At 32.9% G+C, this 19,160-nt stretch overlaps 1 protein-coding gene across 1 annotated transcript in view; it reads right to left on the reverse strand.

The window, feature by feature from the left end:
• GABRG2 (gamma-aminobutyric acid type A receptor subunit gamma2) overlaps positions 1–19,160 on the reverse strand; it is a 286,835-nt gene that overhangs the window by 203,957 nt on the left and 63,718 nt on the right. The window contains exon 2 of the mRNA XM_053719588.1: positions 14,178–14,326. Within this exon, the coding sequence (XP_053575563.1) occupies positions 14,178–14,326 (149 nt within the window). The remainder of the gene's footprint in view (positions 1–14,177; positions 14,327–19,160) is intronic.

The following is a 19,160-nucleotide window of genomic DNA, read 5'->3' on the forward strand; positions in this document are numbered from 1 at the left end:
TGCCTTTTTCTTGCCCCTTGCCCGATCCTTGTTCAATTCTTGTGCCTCACATAAAATGTTCACTTTGAAAATGTGAACATATGTTATAGCAATGCACATCACTGTGCAATGCACATATCAGACTGGTGTGAAATATATGCAGGGAGGGCAGTCAGCTGAGTCCACTAAATTTAGTTGATTGCTAATCAAAGACAATTGTAAAGGCCAATTGGAAACTTAGATTCTGGTCTGGTCAGGGTGAGATGTTAAGTAAAAAGACAATACAATTTGGGGGAGGTTAATACTATGGAATAAGACAGCTATACATTTTAGAATAATAGCAAGTATTGCTAAGGATTGAATATCACATGGCAATTAAATGAACATTAGAAATAACACATTGGATAACAGTACAACAGATGTAGGACTAAATTAACAAACTAAAATCATTTGCTCTATGTAAATATTCATGTACCAGAAGAGAGTTACAGGAGAGTAAAAAACACCAGAGTGCAGTGAATAGTTGCAGATTGACAGGGTCTCTATTCACGTACCCCAAGAGAGTATTAACCCTTAATCTGCTGCCCCCAACATCGCCGAACCCTACATTTTATTTATTAACCCCTACTCTACCGTCCCCCAACATCGCCGCCACTATATTAAAGTCCTTTACCTCAAAACATAAGTCTAACCCTAACCCTAACCCCCCTAACTTAAATATAATTTAAATAAATCTAAATAAAATTACTACAATTAACTAAATTATTCCTATTTAAAACTAAATACTTACCTGTAAAATAAACCATAAGATAGCTACAATATAACTAATAGTTACATTGTAGCTAGATTAGGATTTATTTTTATTTTACAGGCAACTTTGTATTTATTTTAACTAGGTAGAATAGTTATTAAATAGTTATTAACTATTTAATAGCTACCTAGTTAAAATAAAGACAAATATACCTGTAAAATAAAACCTAACCTAAGTTACAATTACACCTAACACTACACTATAATTAAATTAATTTCCTAAATTAACTACAATTAAATACAATTAAATAAAATTAACTAAAGTACAGAACCCCCCCCCCCACTAAATTATAGTTTTTTAAATCTAATCCCCCAAATAAAATAAAAAAGACCCCCAAAATAATTAAAAGCCCTACCCTATACTAAATTACAAATAGCCCTTAAAAGGGCCTTTTGTGGGACATTGCCCCAAAGTAATCAGCTCTTTTACCTGTAAAAAAAGTACAATACCCCCCAACATTAAAACCCACCCAATCCCCCCTTAATAATACCTAACACTAACCCCTTGAAGATCACCCTACCTTGAGAAGTCTTCACCCAACCAGGCCGAAGTCCTTAACGACGAAGCCGGGCGAAGTGGTCCTCCAGACAGGCAGAAGTCTTCATCCAACCGGGAAGAAGAGGTCCTCCAGATGGGCAGAAGTCTTCCTCCAGACGGCATCTTCTATCTTCATCCATCCGGCGTGGAGCGGGCCCATCTTCAAGACATCCGACGCGGAGCATCCTTCCTGGCAGACAACTACCCGACGAATGAAGGTTCCTTTAAGTGACGTCATCCAAGATGGCGTCCCTTCAATTCCGATTGGCTGATAGAATTCTCTCAGCCAATCGGAATTAAGGTAGAAAAAATCCTATTGGCTGATGCAATCAGCCAATAGGATTGAACTTCAATCCTATTGGCTGATTAGAACAGTCAATAGGATTGAGCTTGCATTCTATTGGCTGTTCCAATTTGTAATTTAGTATAGGGTGGGGATTTTTATTATTTTGGGGGGCTTTTTTTATTTTATTAGGGGGATTAGATTAGGTGTAATTCGTTTAAAAAACTTGTAATTATGTTATTATTTTCTGTAATTTAGTGGGGGGGGTTCGTACTTTAGATACGTTTTTTAAAATTATATTTAATTGTATTTAGTTTAGGTAATTAATTTAATTATAGTATAGTGTTAGGTGTAATTGTAACTTAGGTTAGGTTTTATTTTACAGGTAAATTTGTCTTTATTTTAACTATTTAATAACTATTCTACATAGTTAAAATAAATACAAAGTTGCCTGTAAAATAAAAATAAATCCTAAGCTAGCTACAATATAACTATTAGTTATATTGTAGCTATCTTAGGGTTTATTTTACAGGTAAGTATTTAGTTTTAAATAGGAATAATTTAGTTAATTGTAGTAATTTTATTTAGATTTATTTAAATTATATTTAGGTTAGGGGGTGTTAGGGTTAGGGGTTAAGAACTTTAATATAGTGGCGGCGACATTGGGGGTGCAGATTAGGGGTTAATAAATATAGGTAGGTGGCGGCGATGTTAGGGATGGCAGATTAGGGGTTAATAAAATTTTAACTAATGTTTGCGAGGCGGGAGTGCGGCGGTTTAGGGGTTAATATATTTATTATAGTGGCGGCGATACCGGTTCGGCAGATTAGGGGTTAAATATTTATTTTAGTGTTTGCGATGTTGGGGGGCCTTGGTTTAGAGGTTAATAGGTAGTTTAATGGTGTTAGTGTACTTTTTAGCACTTTAGTTAAGAGTTTTATGCTACGGCGTTAGACCATAAAACTCTTAACTACTGACTTTTAAATGCGGTACCAGGTTTGACAGGAGAGGGTCTATTGCTCACTTTTTGGAAGACTCGTAATACCGGCGCTATGCAAGTCCCATTGAAAAAATAGGATACGCAATTGACGTAAGTGGATATGTGGTATTTTCGATTCTGGCCAAAAAAGTGAGCGTTACACCTGTACCTGCAAGACTCGTAATACCAGCGGGCGTTAAAAAGCAGCGTTGGGACCTCTCAACACTGCTTGTTAAGGCTAACGCAAGACTCATAATATAGGTGAATGTAAGGTTTGATTTAAAGGGACACTGAACCCAAATTTTTTCTTTTGTGATTCAGATAGGGCATGCAATTTTAAGCAACTTTCTAATTTACTCCTATTATCAATTTTTCTTCATTCTCTTTCTATCTTTATTTGAAAAAGGAAGGCATCTAAGCTTTTTGTTTGGTTCAGAGCTCTGGACAGCACTTTTATTTGGTGGATGAATTTATCCACCAATCAGCAAGAGCAACCCAGGTTGTACACCAAAAATGGGCCGGCATCTAAACTAAACGTATTGCATTTCAAATAAAGATAGCAAGAGAATGAAGAAAATTTGATAATAGGAGTAAATTAGAAAGTTGCTTAAAATGTCATGCTCTATCTGAATTACGAAAGAAACAATTTGGGTTCAGTGTCCCTTTAAATGAGATCTGGGTACATATGCGAATGCCATATTTATAGTTATCTATTGGAGTTAGATAACCCGGCTTAAGAAACTGCATTTAGCAGGGCACATTCATACACCCATGGTGAACAGATAGCATTACACTATATTCAGCTAGGAATGAAAACTGAGGTAATTTGATTAAAGGAACATAAAACCCAAAATGTTATTTCCTTATTCAGATAGAAAATGCAATTTTAAACAACTTTCCAATTTACTGCTTGTATCTAAATTGCTTTGCTCTCTTGTTGAAAAGCATACCTAGGTAGGCACTGGAGCAACAATGCATTAATGGGAGCTTGCTGCTTATTGGAGGGAGCACAAATATGCCTCCTGTCATTGGCTCATCCAATGTGTTCCGCTAGCTCTCAGTATTGCATTGCTGCACTTTCAACAAAGAAAACTAAGAGAAAGAAGCAAATTGGATAATTGAAGTAAATTTAATTCTAAATTGTAAGTATTAGATGCACAGACTGAATACTAAGCTGTATACTGTTATAGCCTGCACAGCCTTTATTTGATCCCTCTAGTATCTTATTTATATATGTCTGGACTTGGCCTTAACAGAGATGATAAGAAAAGGGAAACCTGCATTTTAATATTACTTTATAGAGACAAAGTTACACTTCTTCATCAAGTATTTAAACACTAACATAAGTTAAAATAATACATCTGTGTAGTATCCTGATGTTATTAATATGTTCAAGCTCTGAAAAAAATGTTTTGTCTTTCTTCTTATAGGGCATTTCCCATCCTTCAAAAGAAGTGTGGGAATTGTCTTCATCACCCAGTAAGAAAATTGTCCATAGGAATGAATTATGTACAAACGTATTTTAAACAACTCTGATTAAATATTTTTTTGTAAAAAATTGATTTAACATTTAAATTACTGGCCTTTCAGTTTCAAGTGTGCTTTAAATATCTGAAATGAGGAAAGAGGAACGCTGGAACTCAAGGTGAATCAGAGTAGATTTATTCAGGAGCAGGCATAGTAACACATCAGGTAAACTCCAATCTGCCGCGTTTCGTGCATTAAATGTCTGCTGACTATCTGCTGACTACTTTCAACTGGATGGCATCAGGGGAAGTCACTAGACATGTGTATGGGGAAATTTTCAGTTGAGACTAATCTTTTGTTCTGAATATTTAAAATACATAATATTATTATTATTATTATTATTATTATTATTATTATTACATGTATTTTTAATATTAGTGCTTGTGCTGTTCAGTATTCATCTTGTTTGAAACCAAACAAATACCGGCCATTTGTGGAATATTTGCATTTGTTTTCGTTAAACAAATGTAAATGTTCCAAAGCTACAGGTTACAAAGTTCACCTGTAGCTATATACTTACCTTTTTCATGCTGGAAAGCCTTAACCTGCTCCTCTTCTTCACAGAGCCTTGGCTAGGCTAATATAAGGCTTAGTGGGACGGACTTCTAGGGCTTGCACTAAAAGACCTTCTACTTTAGTGCAGTTGCTCAGGACCACTGAGCTAAGCCTTCTATTAGCCTGGCTAAAGGCTATGTGAAGAAGAAGAGGTGGGTTAGTGTAGCTCTCAAACACTAAAAGTAAGTATTTCAAATATTTAAAGGAAACAAATACTGATAAATTTGTTGTTATTAATTTGTTTTCTTTAAATTTCATGCTGCATTTGCTCACATATTCATTTGTGAAAACAAGACGAATATCTGTGTTTTATTAACAAATGTTCATTTGTAACAAAACAATTGCTCTTGTCTAGCAGTCACAATGTTTTCTTCCTTTAGAGAGTCATATTAATGTTAAACATTTTAAAAATATTTGCATGAAAAAGGTTAAGTAAAACATGTTTGCTTTTAAAGGGACATTAAAAATCTTGAGATTGTGATATATAATATTTAGTTATGTGTAGGAACAACTCTGATCAATACTATTTACATATGTTGTCCCCCTTTCTTTCATTTAAGTCTGAAAATTGTCTGTTTTCAAGTTCTAAGAAATCTAAGTGCACACTGCAGTGTTTAAAAAATCGAACCCTTCCACATATTTGTCCTATTTGCCTTCAACAGTTATAATAGTATTTCAAACTGCAAAACAATAAAGATTTTGCTAACACAATGACCACGGATAGCTTTGTCTACTCCAGTAAAAAATCAAGACTGGTTCCTCCATATAATACAAAAAAAAATCAATTGCAGAAGACAAAGTTCTGACAAATGTATTAAAAACATTTTCACACTCATCTAATATCTAAAAGGGAAAGTCTAGTCAAAATTAATCTTTCATGATTCAGATAGGGTATCAATTTTAAACAACTTTCCAATTTACTTTTATCATCAAATTTGCTTTGTTCTCTTGGTATTCTTTCGAAAGCTAAACCTAGGTAGCCGCCTCTTATCTCAGAGCATTTTGACAGTTTTTAACAGCTAGACAGCACTAGTTTATTTGCACCATATATATAACATTGAGCTCATTTCTGAAGAGTTATTTATGAGTCAGCACTGATTGGCTAAAATGCAAGTCTGTCAAAAGAACTGAAAAAAGGACGCAGAGGCTTAGATACAAGCTAATCACAGAGGTAAAATGTATATTAGTATAACTGTGTTGGTTATGCAAAACTGGGGAATAGGTAATCAAGGGATTATCTATCTTTTTAAACAATAAAAATTCTGCAGTTCAGAACAGTCTTGTAATTGCATGTAGATTACTGATACTTTAAAGTGAAACTAACAGGAAGTGTTCTGTGTGCATCTGGATCCTGTGAATATATTGTTCATTGGTTGATATAGACAGCTCCCACAGCATAGGAACTTCCATTAAACATTAAAACATTAACAGAAAAAAAAACAACTAAGTATGTTCCATTAAAGGAACACTCAAGTCAAAATTAAACTTCAAGATTCAGATACAGCATGCAATTTAAAACAACTTTCCAATTTACTTCAATTAACAAAATGTGCACAGTCTTTTTATATTTACACTTTTTGAGTCACCATCTCCTACTGAGCATGTGCAAGAATTCACTGCATATACTTATATGCATTTGTGATTGGCTGATGGCTGTCACATGGTACAGGGGGAGTGGAAATAGACATAACTTTGCAATTTATTTAACAAAAATCTGCTACTCATTTGAAGTTCAGACTAAGTGCTATTGCATTGTCTTCTTATCATGCATTTGTTGATTATGCAAATCTACTGTATTGACTGGTCCTTTAAATGAGAAGACATTTAAAGCTTTCTAAGCTGTTAGAAAATCATTGTACTATGTTTTTATCTGTTAGAAAACACTTGAAGCAGATTTTCAGAGGATTGTAGGAACTTTCTAATTGAATAGCCCTGTTTTTTTTAAACATGTTTTGCCTGTTGCAAGCTATTTATCTTGACCAGGTGCAAAGTTTAAGGTTTGTATTCGCTCAGTTCTCATGCTAATAAATACAATAATGTCCTAGTTTAAAAAAAAAATAAAAAAAACCTCTCTCTCAAATCACAGCTTTTAAATAATAAAACTGGATTTATAACTTGAATATGGACATCAGACTTTTAATTTATTAGTAAAATCAAGTATTGGAACCTTAAAACAAGTAGATGACACACAATGAGTCTGGACTTATTAAATTTATACTTCCTGAATTGATATTAACCTTTTTTGTTGCAATAAATTTCTGAATTGTTACGTGGAGCACAGATTGAAATAGTTGTTCAATCAATAAAGACAAATACAGGTGTTTTAGTGTAGTGCTAGTTAAAACCCTTGCTACATATACTTCCCTGTTCTCACAACAGAAAAAAAGTGATTTTTTGGATAGAAAATAGTGTATATGTGCGCTAGAAGAAAGCTATAGGGTTAATTGCAATTTCATAAGTGAAATGAAAATATTTGCAAAATGTTTGCAAAAATATGTGCAAAGTGTGTTTGAAAATCATTAGCAGATATAAAATAGAAAATAATTTAAAAATGTGTTATTTGTGCTTGCATGAAACAAAATCTTCAACAAAGGATAACTTTTTTTGTGCTCACATGTAACAAAATCTTCAACAAAGAATAATTATGTTATCAAAAAATTTGCATTTTCAACAAAGGATAACTATGATATAAAAAAAATAGTTGAAAAAATGTGTTATTTGTGGTTTCATAAAACAAAATCTTCAACAAAGGATAACTATATTATGTTATTTTGTGCTTGCATGAAACAAAATCTTTAACAAAGGATAACTAGAAAAAATATTAGAATTTTCAACAAAGGCTGACTATAATATCAAAAAATAATTGAATTAAAATGTGTTGTATGTGCTTACATAAAATAAAATCTTCAACAAAGGATATTGAAATACCAAAAAAAATAGTTTAATAAATATTTTTAACAATCTTATGAATGTATTGCTCATAAAAATTCTCTTTAAAATTTACATAATATGACCGGTCATTTCTTTTTTTTGATTGTACTATATTCAATCAAATACAAAAAAAATACAAAATCAATACAACCTATTATATTTGGGATTTTATAGTTTTCATAGTTACTACTAGGTAGAATCACCCATACGTCCATTGTAATGCAGTTTCACTGAATATAGAGGTGACTGTGAGTGTATTTACCACTTGGAATTATTATTTTTAAAAATATGAAATAAAGGGGTCGTGTCTGCACAGTGACTCTGAACGGTCACATTCCTCAGAGCTCCTGCTGAATCTCCGCTAAACCGCCGTTCAGAGGAGTAATACTACAGCGAAAACCATTTTTTCTCCCTTCTAAAGCTCTCCACTATGTCAAGGCTTTACAAACATAACAAATGTAGCTATACTCTTAAAACTGGAGCCCCGAAGCAGACAATTGAGGCCTAGGGCAGCAGCCCATCATAGGTGGTGCTTCCCCCCTCGGTAACCAAGGTATTTAACTGCAACTAACAATATAAACAAGCCTGCTGCAACCCTCTCAACTCTAATCACAAGACAAGGGGTCTACAATTGAAAAGAGAAAGCCTATGCTCAAAGAAGAAAAACTGTTAAAAAAAATGTCATCACCTTACTATTAAGATGGCCTGCCACGGGAGTCATAATGCTTCCAGACAACATCAACGCTTATTGGCGCAAGTTCAAAGTACTTTGCTAGAAACTCATAGACAAAGCCCCATTAGACTTCCTAAGGAACAAACTTCATGTCACTCGAGTAACTACTATAGCTGTAGGTGAACCACAGGAAATTCTCCTATTTGCAATCAACCGCAAACCAAAAGGGCCTCAACACACAGAGTAGGCTATTACCTTATCGTAGAGATCATTGCATGCAGAAAAAAATACCAGAGGAGCGGACATCACAAAAAGAATATACCACACCAGGCATACTGCAATAGATTAGTGCACCTCAGGGTGTGAAAGGTAAATCTCCATGGATGGGAAAACATTCTTTGCATGCCACGTCTATGCAAGAGTATGTGGGGGGCTCTTGCGGGTCCGCGACTGAAATACCAAAATACCTCCTATCCGGGATCTCTTATGCTTCACACACCTGCAAGAACTCCTCTGATTAAGCTGAGACCTTAAACTCACAGCAGCGAAACATACACCAAACGGACACTCATAGAGACACACTTATGATCTTGCTAAGAGATTCTGTCTCTCTATGTCATTCTCGTACAACTTGTTACAAAGAGTGAACTACCCTTTCCTGCAAACTAAATCTTGGGGCTGACTACATACCAATACTTCGAAATTATAGTCCTTCTTTCCAATGGGGGCGTGGACAATAAAAGTTGAGCATTTAATAGTTCTTATGGTTACTGATATGTTTTAATATAGTTTATTAGTTCAGCTTTTATCCACTAGAAGGAATTGTTTCCTTGTCAGTGCACTACCTAATATTATCAGTATATAGTCTAAGACCTAGGGGCACAACTATCCCAACTTATTATTTATAGACTAAGTTGCATATTCTCCAACATAATCATAACATGCTATAAAATAAGATTAGGGTGACAGCAGCATCTCTCTAGTAGTCAGCAGTCGGGGACGCCGGGAGGATTGTGTAGACAAAATTTATATAACTAGTAATCCCTAATATCAAGAGATTATGAAACTGTTTACAACTATGTGAACGTTGCACTTTTACTTATTCTCCTAGAATTCATCAAATATGTATAACTCTATCCCTATGGTTCCTTATACACGCAATAAAACAAACAGCGCTCTCACTTAAAGGGACAGTCTCGGCAGAATTTGCATTGTTTAAAAAGATAGATAATCCATTTATTACCCATTCCCTAGTTTGGCACAACCAACACAGTTATATAAAAACACTTTTTACCTCTGTGATTACCTTGTATCGAAGCCTCTGCAAACTGCCCCCTTATTTCAGTTTTTTTTACATCCATTTTAGCCAATCAGAGCTGACTCACCTGAACTGCGTGAGCACAGTGTTATCTATATGACAAGCATGAACTAACACCCTCTAGTTGGGAAAAACTGTCAAAATGCCCTGAGAGATGAGGCGGCCTTCAAGGGCATGGAAATTAGCATATGAACCTCCTAGGTTTAGCTTTCAACTAAGAATACCAAGAGAACAAAGCAAAAATTGGTGATAAAAGTAAATTGAAAAATTGTTTAAAATTACATACTCTGAATCATGAAAGTTTATTTTGGACTAGACTGTCCCTTTATCCAATAATAATACCCCTACCCTTCCAAAAGGTCTAAGCAGGTTATCTTTTACTCTTATTGATATACTGATATTGAAAAATAGTTGTGATTACCAACCAGCATATTTCATAACATGTACAGTGCAAAATTGTGTTTTCCTTTTTCTTGTTTTACGGTAATATAATCCCTATCGTTATGTTAAATATCACTATGACGGATTCAAGAGTGGTCCATACTCTTGGGACAAAAATGAGGACAACTATCTGGGATGTACTAATATGTGCCTATATTATGTCTAAACCTTTTATTTGCAGTATACTCCTTTGTAAACATGTTAACAGTATTGTATTTATCCTCAATAAAAATTTAGGGGGAAAAAATGAAATAAAATTAACTTATTTTATACTACAAAGTATCCTTATATCTGTATAGGGTTAATTATACACTAGTAAATAATCTTAAAATCCTGATGCTTTGATTTTATAGTTTTCATAGAACTAATCTCTCATTTTCTTTACTTCATCATTGGCATTTGGAAAATGAATACATTTTGTCATGTTTTTTTTTAATTGATTTTAATACAAAAGGTAAACATTTGGAAGGGACACTTTAAGATATTCCTCCAATGAAACTTAAAGGGACAACATTTTTTTTTTCATGATTCAGATAGAGAATACAATTTTAAATAACATTCCAATTTAATTCTATTGTCAAATTTGTTTCATTCTTTAGATATCCTTTATTGAAGAAATAGCAAACACATGGGCGAGCCACTCTCACAAAGCATCTATGTACAGTCACCAATCAGCATTTACTGAGTCTATCTAGATATGCTTTTCAATAAAGAATAACAAGAAAATGAAGTAAATTAGTTAATAGAAGTACATCAGAAAGTTGTATAAAATGTCATGTTCTTTCTAAATCAGGAAAGAAAAAATGTGGGTTTCATGTCCCTTTAAAGGGATATTCCACCCACATTTTTTCTTTTATGATTTAGAAAGAGAATGCAATTTTAAACATCTTTCTAATTTACTTATATTATCTAATTTGTTTTATTCTCTTGATATTCTTTGATGAAAATCATATCTAGATATGCTCACTAGCTGCTGATTGGTTGCTGCACATAGAAGCCTCGTGTGATTGGCTCACCATGTGCATTGCTTTTTCTTCAACTAAGGATATCTAAAAAATGAAGCAAAATAAATAATGGAAGTACATTGTAATGTTGTTTAAATTTCTATTCTCTATCTGAATCATGAAAGAAAGATTTTGGGTTTAGTGGCCCTTTAATGATTGTTGAGAAGATCATTCCAAAAAAATTTAAACAATTTTGTATTTTCACATTTCCTGTATGGTTCCTGTGTTTCTTGTATTTTTTATTTTGAGTCTCCTTTGATTAGTTCATATAGCATATGTAGTATAGTCTTCTCTGTATTACTATATCATCAGGTATTGTTATCTCTGCCCTTTCTTTGTATATTCTTGGTCTTTGTATTCGTCTAACAATTAATGTTGAATCTCTGTGCATACTGTTTTCATTTGTTTTATTAGCGGAATTTTGATTGTTGTTCTTTCTTTTTGAAAAGGCATTTGTAGCTGCTCTTCTATGACTTATTTTGTTTTTAAACATCCTACATTTATACATGGCACACATAGTCAGTCCTTCCATAAATCCCTGTAATGTACCATTTAATTTTTTTAAATGTATTTTTAGTAATTTATATTGGTTCGTTTTTTGGCGCTTATAATAACGTTCCTTTTAAACTTCATATTTCAATATTTTTTGCTTAGTTTTCAATTGTAAGTTTGTTTCTTGACTAAAGATAAATATTTTTTTATATTTTGTTTTAGTATATTGTTACAATTTTTATGCATAATGCGAGTTACATCATTCTATATTTTACACTGTACATGCATATTGTCTCAGTTTCCGTTGTAACATTGTTTTTAAAATTGCGCCTTTTTTGCAGATTATAAATATAAACATATGTTAGTGTTTGCGTGATTTTGAACCCTGGTATATGTGTATATATATATATCTACTTAAAGGGACACTGTACCCAAAAAATTTCTTTCGTGATTCAGATTGAGCATGAAATTTTAAGCAACTTTCTAATTTACTCCTATTATCAAATTTTCTTCATTCTCTTGGTATCTTTATTTGAAATGCAAGAATGTAAGTTTAGATGCCGGCCCATTTTTTTGTGAACAACCTGGGTTGTCCTTGCTGATTGGTGGATAAATTCATCCACCAATAAAAAAGTGCTGTCCAGAGTTCTGAACCCAAAAAAGCTTAAATGCCTTCTTTATCAAATAATGATAGCAAGAGAACGAAGAAAAATTGATAATAGGAGTAAATTAGAAAGTTGCTTAAAATTGCATTTTCTTTCTGAATTACAAAAGAAAAAATTTAGGTTCAGTGTCCCTTTAAGGAAACATGGAAGATACACAGGTACGTTTTTCTATTATTCTCTTATAGAATTTATAAATTATATGTTAAATGACACTCTCAAAAGTAAGCATTTTATTTTGTTCTTATATTATTTAAAAAAAGAACAATAATGAATGTGATTCACAAATTTCAGAGAATGAAGGTATTAGAAATACTGAATTTACCTGAAGAGAAAATGAAATTTTAGCAATCAAGATACAAGAAAACTATGATAAAATATTTGGTAAATTATCCTCACGCACTTCAAGTTTTGAAAAATAAATTATATTTGGAAAGAAATTTCAAAAAGTGTTTCAACTGCAGGAGATCATCAAAGATCAGTGCAGAAATGTAAAAAATGCTATAGTGACATCAAAATCAAGGTAAAAGCAAAGTTTGCAAAAATACAAAAGGACAGACATAGAACAAGTGATGACCCTCCATTGTCAGTTTCATTCAATGCATCTGAAACTGTCAACAGAAAAATCACTCCATCTAGTATAGATCATTGAGTTCCGGGAATGTCAGATAGTTATTTAAACTCAGGTAAATAATTAAATGTGTTATATTAATTTAATTGATTGTAATTATTGTGAATCTGACTTATTCTGTTAATTCACAGAAAACCCTTGGAATTTTGAGACAAATAACAGTGAAGATATAATAACATCATCTTGCACAAATGAAGATTCTAATGACATTGAATTACATGACCAACATTCAGTGCCTACTTCAAATGAAGATTAAATACTTGATACTACAGTTAATTTAACTAATGATAGCATTAACAACAGTGATGTTCTTGATTTCAACTCAGCTCAAAATAATGATAATTAATTACATACAGGTGATAGACAATAATTAGCCAACAATTATTATTTACCAAAAATCTACAGATAATATTAATTGTAGTCTAACTTAAAGCAGATTTCCTGAAGAAGAACAACAATTTTATAATGATACTAATGAAATTTGTTATAAACAAATTCAACATAATGACTTTATTCAGGAGAAGCTTGAATTCATTAATTGAAATTTAAATCGAATATGAGAAAAATGTATGATACATATTCTGATGTAAATTGCAATTTAAGTATTGTGAACAATAATTTGGAGATTATGAATGAGTATTTAAAATCAATTTCATCCTACTTATAAATAATAGCAGAATCAAGTATAAAGTTAACACCAATGTCATCAGTTAAGAAATATTAATAGTGATGTGCCTGTGACAATGATTTCTTGCAAAATACGTTTAACTGATACTTCACTAAATAATGTATTTAATTCTTCAGCAAATAATGCTACAGAACAAATAAAGTATTATATAAAGAGCAAAAAAAAAAGTTTATTAAAATATCATGTATGTTCACCTTTCATATTATGACCATTAACGTTTTCATGATTCAGGAAGAGCATATACTTTATTTTACTTTTCATTTTCCTTTCTTCATATTTTACTTTGTTCTCCTGTTATCTTTTGTTTTTTTTGCACGTCTCCACATTTGGAAGCCATTATCAATACTAAATCAATTTGTTGTAATGTTTTATTTTCTGTTGGGTATTTTTTGATTTGTTTAAGGCCTTTTAAGGCAATTAAGTTGTTAATACATTATGAATCATTACTCCAATAAATAAATTATATTGTTTTTTTAACTTTCAACCAGAAAAGGTATTTAAAAAGAAACTGTTATTAACAATTTAAAAAGTATCTTCAGGAAATTGGAAGCCCTACAAGCGGATTATAATTTACCATTCCTTAGTATTCTTGTATAGCTCACTTTAAATGGTCAAAAGTAAACATAATAAGTAAATAACAACAACAATTTCCATAATAATACATACCTCCAATGTCTGGTCGGAGCTTGTTGTCATATCCTTTAAGAAGTCCATTTAAGATTGAAGTGACATCGTTATTATGAAACTTTCTTGTTAAAAGCCATGTCTTATTAGACGGTGCATCTTCATAGTCTTCTTCTTCCTTTTGTATTGAACTATAACAAAAAGTCAAATCCTCAATGTTGTGTATAAATTTAAACATTTGGAATTTATAAATGTAAATATTTATAGGTTTAATTTCTACATATTTTATGGTCAATTTTTGTTATTGTTTAACACAAAAATGATATGCACAAAAGTTAGAAAGTGATCTACAAGTAGGAATCTAAAAACTCCAAAAGATCATCAATAGTGTTTTTATTTTTAAGTGTCTAGTGGTAATAATATGGTCTAAAGCTAAAAAGAAATATGTAAATATATTTAGTAAATAGTATTTTCTCCACCAAAAGTATGTCCTCAAGTTAGAACTCAGGTGTTTTGAATAAGAAAGTGTTGTGTTGGTCCAAATTAAATCCTCCTCTCAATATACATTCAGTTGAACCACAAAAACCTTGACAAATAAATAGGAATCAACAGATTAAATACTGAGCATTTATATATTCAAACATGAAGAATGTGTCTCTGAAATATTTAAACAAAACCAGTGAAATTAAAATATTAGATTCCAGATTAGATTTTAAACTTTTTTATGCTAATAAATACAGTATGTGAGTTACCAAGCGCCCCAAAATAAAATACCACAGTTGTCATTTTACTTAGCACACCTAGTAGAACACTGTTGTTGGTGTATAAAACACAATTTACTGGGAAATATGCCTCAACATAAAGAATAATGTGGCCACGTTTGTTAATCTCTTTTTTAAAAAAAGGAGTCAACAAATAAACATCATGCAGAAGGTCATGCTTCCATTGCTAAAAGTTCAATTGGGGCTCCACAAGAGATGTCCTATATATTTTTGTGGAGAGGGATACATTGATATTACAAAGAAGCAAATTGCTTCTCAGCCCATTCTATAATACAGAAAGTATTTTTTTACAAAAACAAAAAAACATTTGGGTCAAATAAATCACAATTTCCAGAAGAACATCAATGTTTGTCTCAATAACTGAAAGCAAAAAACTAGAGCAAAGTTAAGTAAATCCGCAACACAAAATATTATGGGCTAGATTACGAGTGGAGCGTAAACGTTTGCGCCCAAACAAAAGGGGTATATTATTTTGGGGTTTTGTGCTCATCTAGCTTACCGCTGGTATTACGAGTTGAAAGTAAATGCAAGCACATGAGTGCAATCATGATTTACACTAGGATGATAACAGCAAATTCAGAGCTATGGTTAACTGTTTCACAAATTATAAAAGTTGCGCAAAGCACATAAAAAATACATTACAAACTACATTTACACTCATAATAACACCATTTAGCCATCTAGTAAAAAACATTATATATATATATATATATATATATATACTCACACAAAAGTTATAAAGGATTAAAGATAGGAGGTCTCAGGTGTTAGAAAAAAAAGGCAGGCAGAGGGTTTTAACATTGAGATACATACATATACATGTCAAAAGATGTATATATCTATATATCTATATATATATATTTGTCTATATATATGTGTACATATGTATTTATATGTGTATATATGTATTTACAGAATATAAACACATAAATACGCATTTGTGTTTACGTTTAACTTGTAATATGAGCACTAAACCTGATGTTCACAAACACCCGCAATAAAGCCCCTTTTAGCTTGCAGATATCTTTTAGTGCTCCACTCGTAATCTTGCCCAAAGTTGGCTTATGGGAACAGTGTCTGAGGCGTATTCTATTGTTGCTTCCTGATTGATTAACCTTTTTTTCCTTTTGTTAGATTTTGTTTCTATGTTGCTAGGGGGCATTTTGTAAAGCAAAATAAGAGTATCCTATACTAATTAATTATTGTAATAGTTGTAAAGATCCCTTTAGAGAATGCCCAATCGTGCTTAAAATTGGCATCTCCATACTGATGATAACATTTGTAAATCTAATATAATAAAATATATTTATGAAAGATTAAATAAATCAGTGTGACTTGAGTCTGCACCTGTCTTCATGGCTGAATGTTCACTGCTGGTATCCTTTGAATATCTTTGAAAGAGGTTAATTAGACTCCATGACATGTCAATTCAAATGTGCTGCAACCTCAAGCCTGTTTAATTACTATTTCCATCACACAAGCATACAATTTTTTAAACTATTTGCATTCCACAGTGCAACATCTAGTTTGTTGTTCAGGACACAAAATATAAGAATATTTTTCTAAAAGCTTTTTTTTCCTTCTTAGGCTAGCAATGGTTGGGTGACCTGGCTGAGATAAGTTGCACCCAGGTTAATGTCAACATAAATACACATTTCATGAATGGAGCTGATAGATGCTCAAAATGTAATTTTGATTACAATAGTATGAACACAATCTAAATATCATTTTATAAAATATTTAGATGTACACTTAAAGGGACAAGAAATCCAAATATTTTTTTTTATTATTATTCAATTAGAGCATGCAATTTTTAACAAAGTTTAGTAAAGAGCACCTCCGCCTTGCCATAGAGCTGGTTAAACGGACCCACGTGTTCACGTTCTCAGGATCTGGGATCGCTGACAAGCTTACACACTGAGGATTAGCAGCTCCAGGACCGGCAGAGCTTAGGAGAGGACCAATACAGAAGACAAGTGCAGTGGGTGGATTAGAAACCCTAAGACCTTTACGGACTACAAAGGATACTAGAGTGACTGACTTAACATTACTCACCCAATAAAGGGTATCAAGGTTAGAACGCTTTTCACAAAGTGCTAAATACAGGATTTTATTGGGAGACACTGCCTAAGACAAGTCTCTCTAAATGAAAATTAGTCTCTAAACAGATACTTAGCCTATGTTATCCTATAAAAGTACTATACACTAGACAGTTATTGGAGTGACATACTAGGATAAATGGCTATAAGTCTTCCCTCGAGAAAATTAAGTAGCTGCTACGCTATAAACTTTCTGTTTTACTGAATTTTTTGCTTAATTGATTTTTAGGTTGGCCAACCATTTTTTTCAAATTGTTACGATTTATGTGTTTTTATATCTATCTGATTTGTGCATTTTAAGAGAATATAGAACTGTTTTTAGTTTATAAGTGATATATGACTACATATTTTATAAGACAAATAAAACTGTCATTTCATTTTTTTTAGAGATACAATAGTGTGATATCTATCTTCACTGGTTTGAATGTTTAGACTTTACTACCTAATACAGTACAGTATTGAGACTACAGCACTTAGACTCACTACTAGGAGTCCTTTGGGTGGATCCCATAACAGCATCTTGCTATACATATATTTGGACACTAACCTGTTTTATTTATAAATCCCTTTAATATATCTCATGTATTATTTCCTATAGACCTTTCATATAGTCTCTCTACAATTTGGTATTAGCTACCCAGCGCTTTCTTTACCTATCTACTGTTTCTTTGATCACATTTCCTTTGAAGCCTTGAGGGGGCTTCTATTGGTTAAGAGAGCATATACCTATCAGTGCAGGGAGCATATACCATTTTTTGCAATTGCTTCTTTTAGCCCAATTGTGCTTTTCGCAGAAGAAAACTTTCCTGAAATATATCTGTCTGATCCCGCCTAACAAGGTCAGTATATCCCCGAAATACCAGGCAATTCTCCTCCTGAACAAATGGCAACCCCAGATGATCGTTTCAGCCTCATTTGGGCTTCATCAGTGAGGTGCAGTTATAACCATCTAAGCAAATTGTGCAAGGAGTCCACGTCTGGTTTGCCCCATCACCCATGTGCAAGGAGTCCACATCTGGTTTGCCCCATCACCCTTAAGTAATTAATCATTGTAGCTATTATAGTTATATACAGTCAGACATTTGATGTGACAACAGAAATCTTTTTTCTCTGTCATTATAGATACAATAATTATCTATAGCTGCTCAACACATCACTAGAATATGTTATTAAGAAGCAGTAATAACAGGATATATCATTTTTTTGAGGGGAGATTTGGCAAAACATGTAGACAAAAATCCTATCACCTTAAGCATGCTGAAATGCAGGAAATAAGAGATAGTTTAGAATCATAAGACCAAGGGGCCGATTTATCATGTGTCTGGCGGACATGATCTGCTGTAGCGATCATGTCTGCCAGATATCGATAAATGTCGACATTACATGCACAAGCAGTTCTGCACAAGCAGTTCTGGTGAACTGCTTGTGCAATGCCAACCCCCTGCAGATTTGCGGCCAATCGGCCACTAGCAGCGTATGTCAATCAACGCAATTGTATTTGATCAGGCGGATTTCTGTCCGACGCCTCAGAGGCGGCGGACGAATTAAGGAGCAGCGGTCTTAAAAGGCTAAAGACTCGCACGGAAACAGGGGTATACGGTCCCATTTGGGACGTGATACATTGGCCCCTAATTCTTTAAAAATATGTGTACATTATTGCTTGTTATGTAAGAAATATGAATACAAAATTATAAACAAAACAGTAGAGAGCCTTAGTTCTCCGTGACAGTGAGAAAACTACACCTTGGGCAGTAAACATATTAGTCTCAAAACCTTACAAAAATATAAATAACAATGTGGCAAGTTTGTTTATAACTTGTTTAAAGGCAGGAAGTAATTAGTGCTGTAGAAAAAGGAAAACTAGAACTAGATCCATTGGGGAATAGCATAGAAAACTGTAAGTTTGTTAAGCCTTATTCTTTTCATACATTTGCACATGGACTGTAGGTTCTGAAAAGAGGTCCATATAGACTTCCAACAAACATTCTGGAGATCATTATGAATGCTTGAAAAGAGCATGGTATTATTTCACTACTCTGCCTGCCCACTTTGTTACTCTTTTTTTCAGAGGTGACTTTATCACCTCACATCCACATTCATGAAAAAGTAAAAGGTGACGAGCTGCACATGCATTTGATTCTTTA

Source organism: Bombina bombina, chromosome 6, assembly GCF_027579735.1.
Source record: "Bombina bombina isolate aBomBom1 chromosome 6, aBomBom1.pri, whole genome shotgun sequence".
Taxonomy (NCBI): Eukaryota; Metazoa; Chordata; class Amphibia; order Anura; family Bombinatoridae; genus Bombina; species Bombina bombina.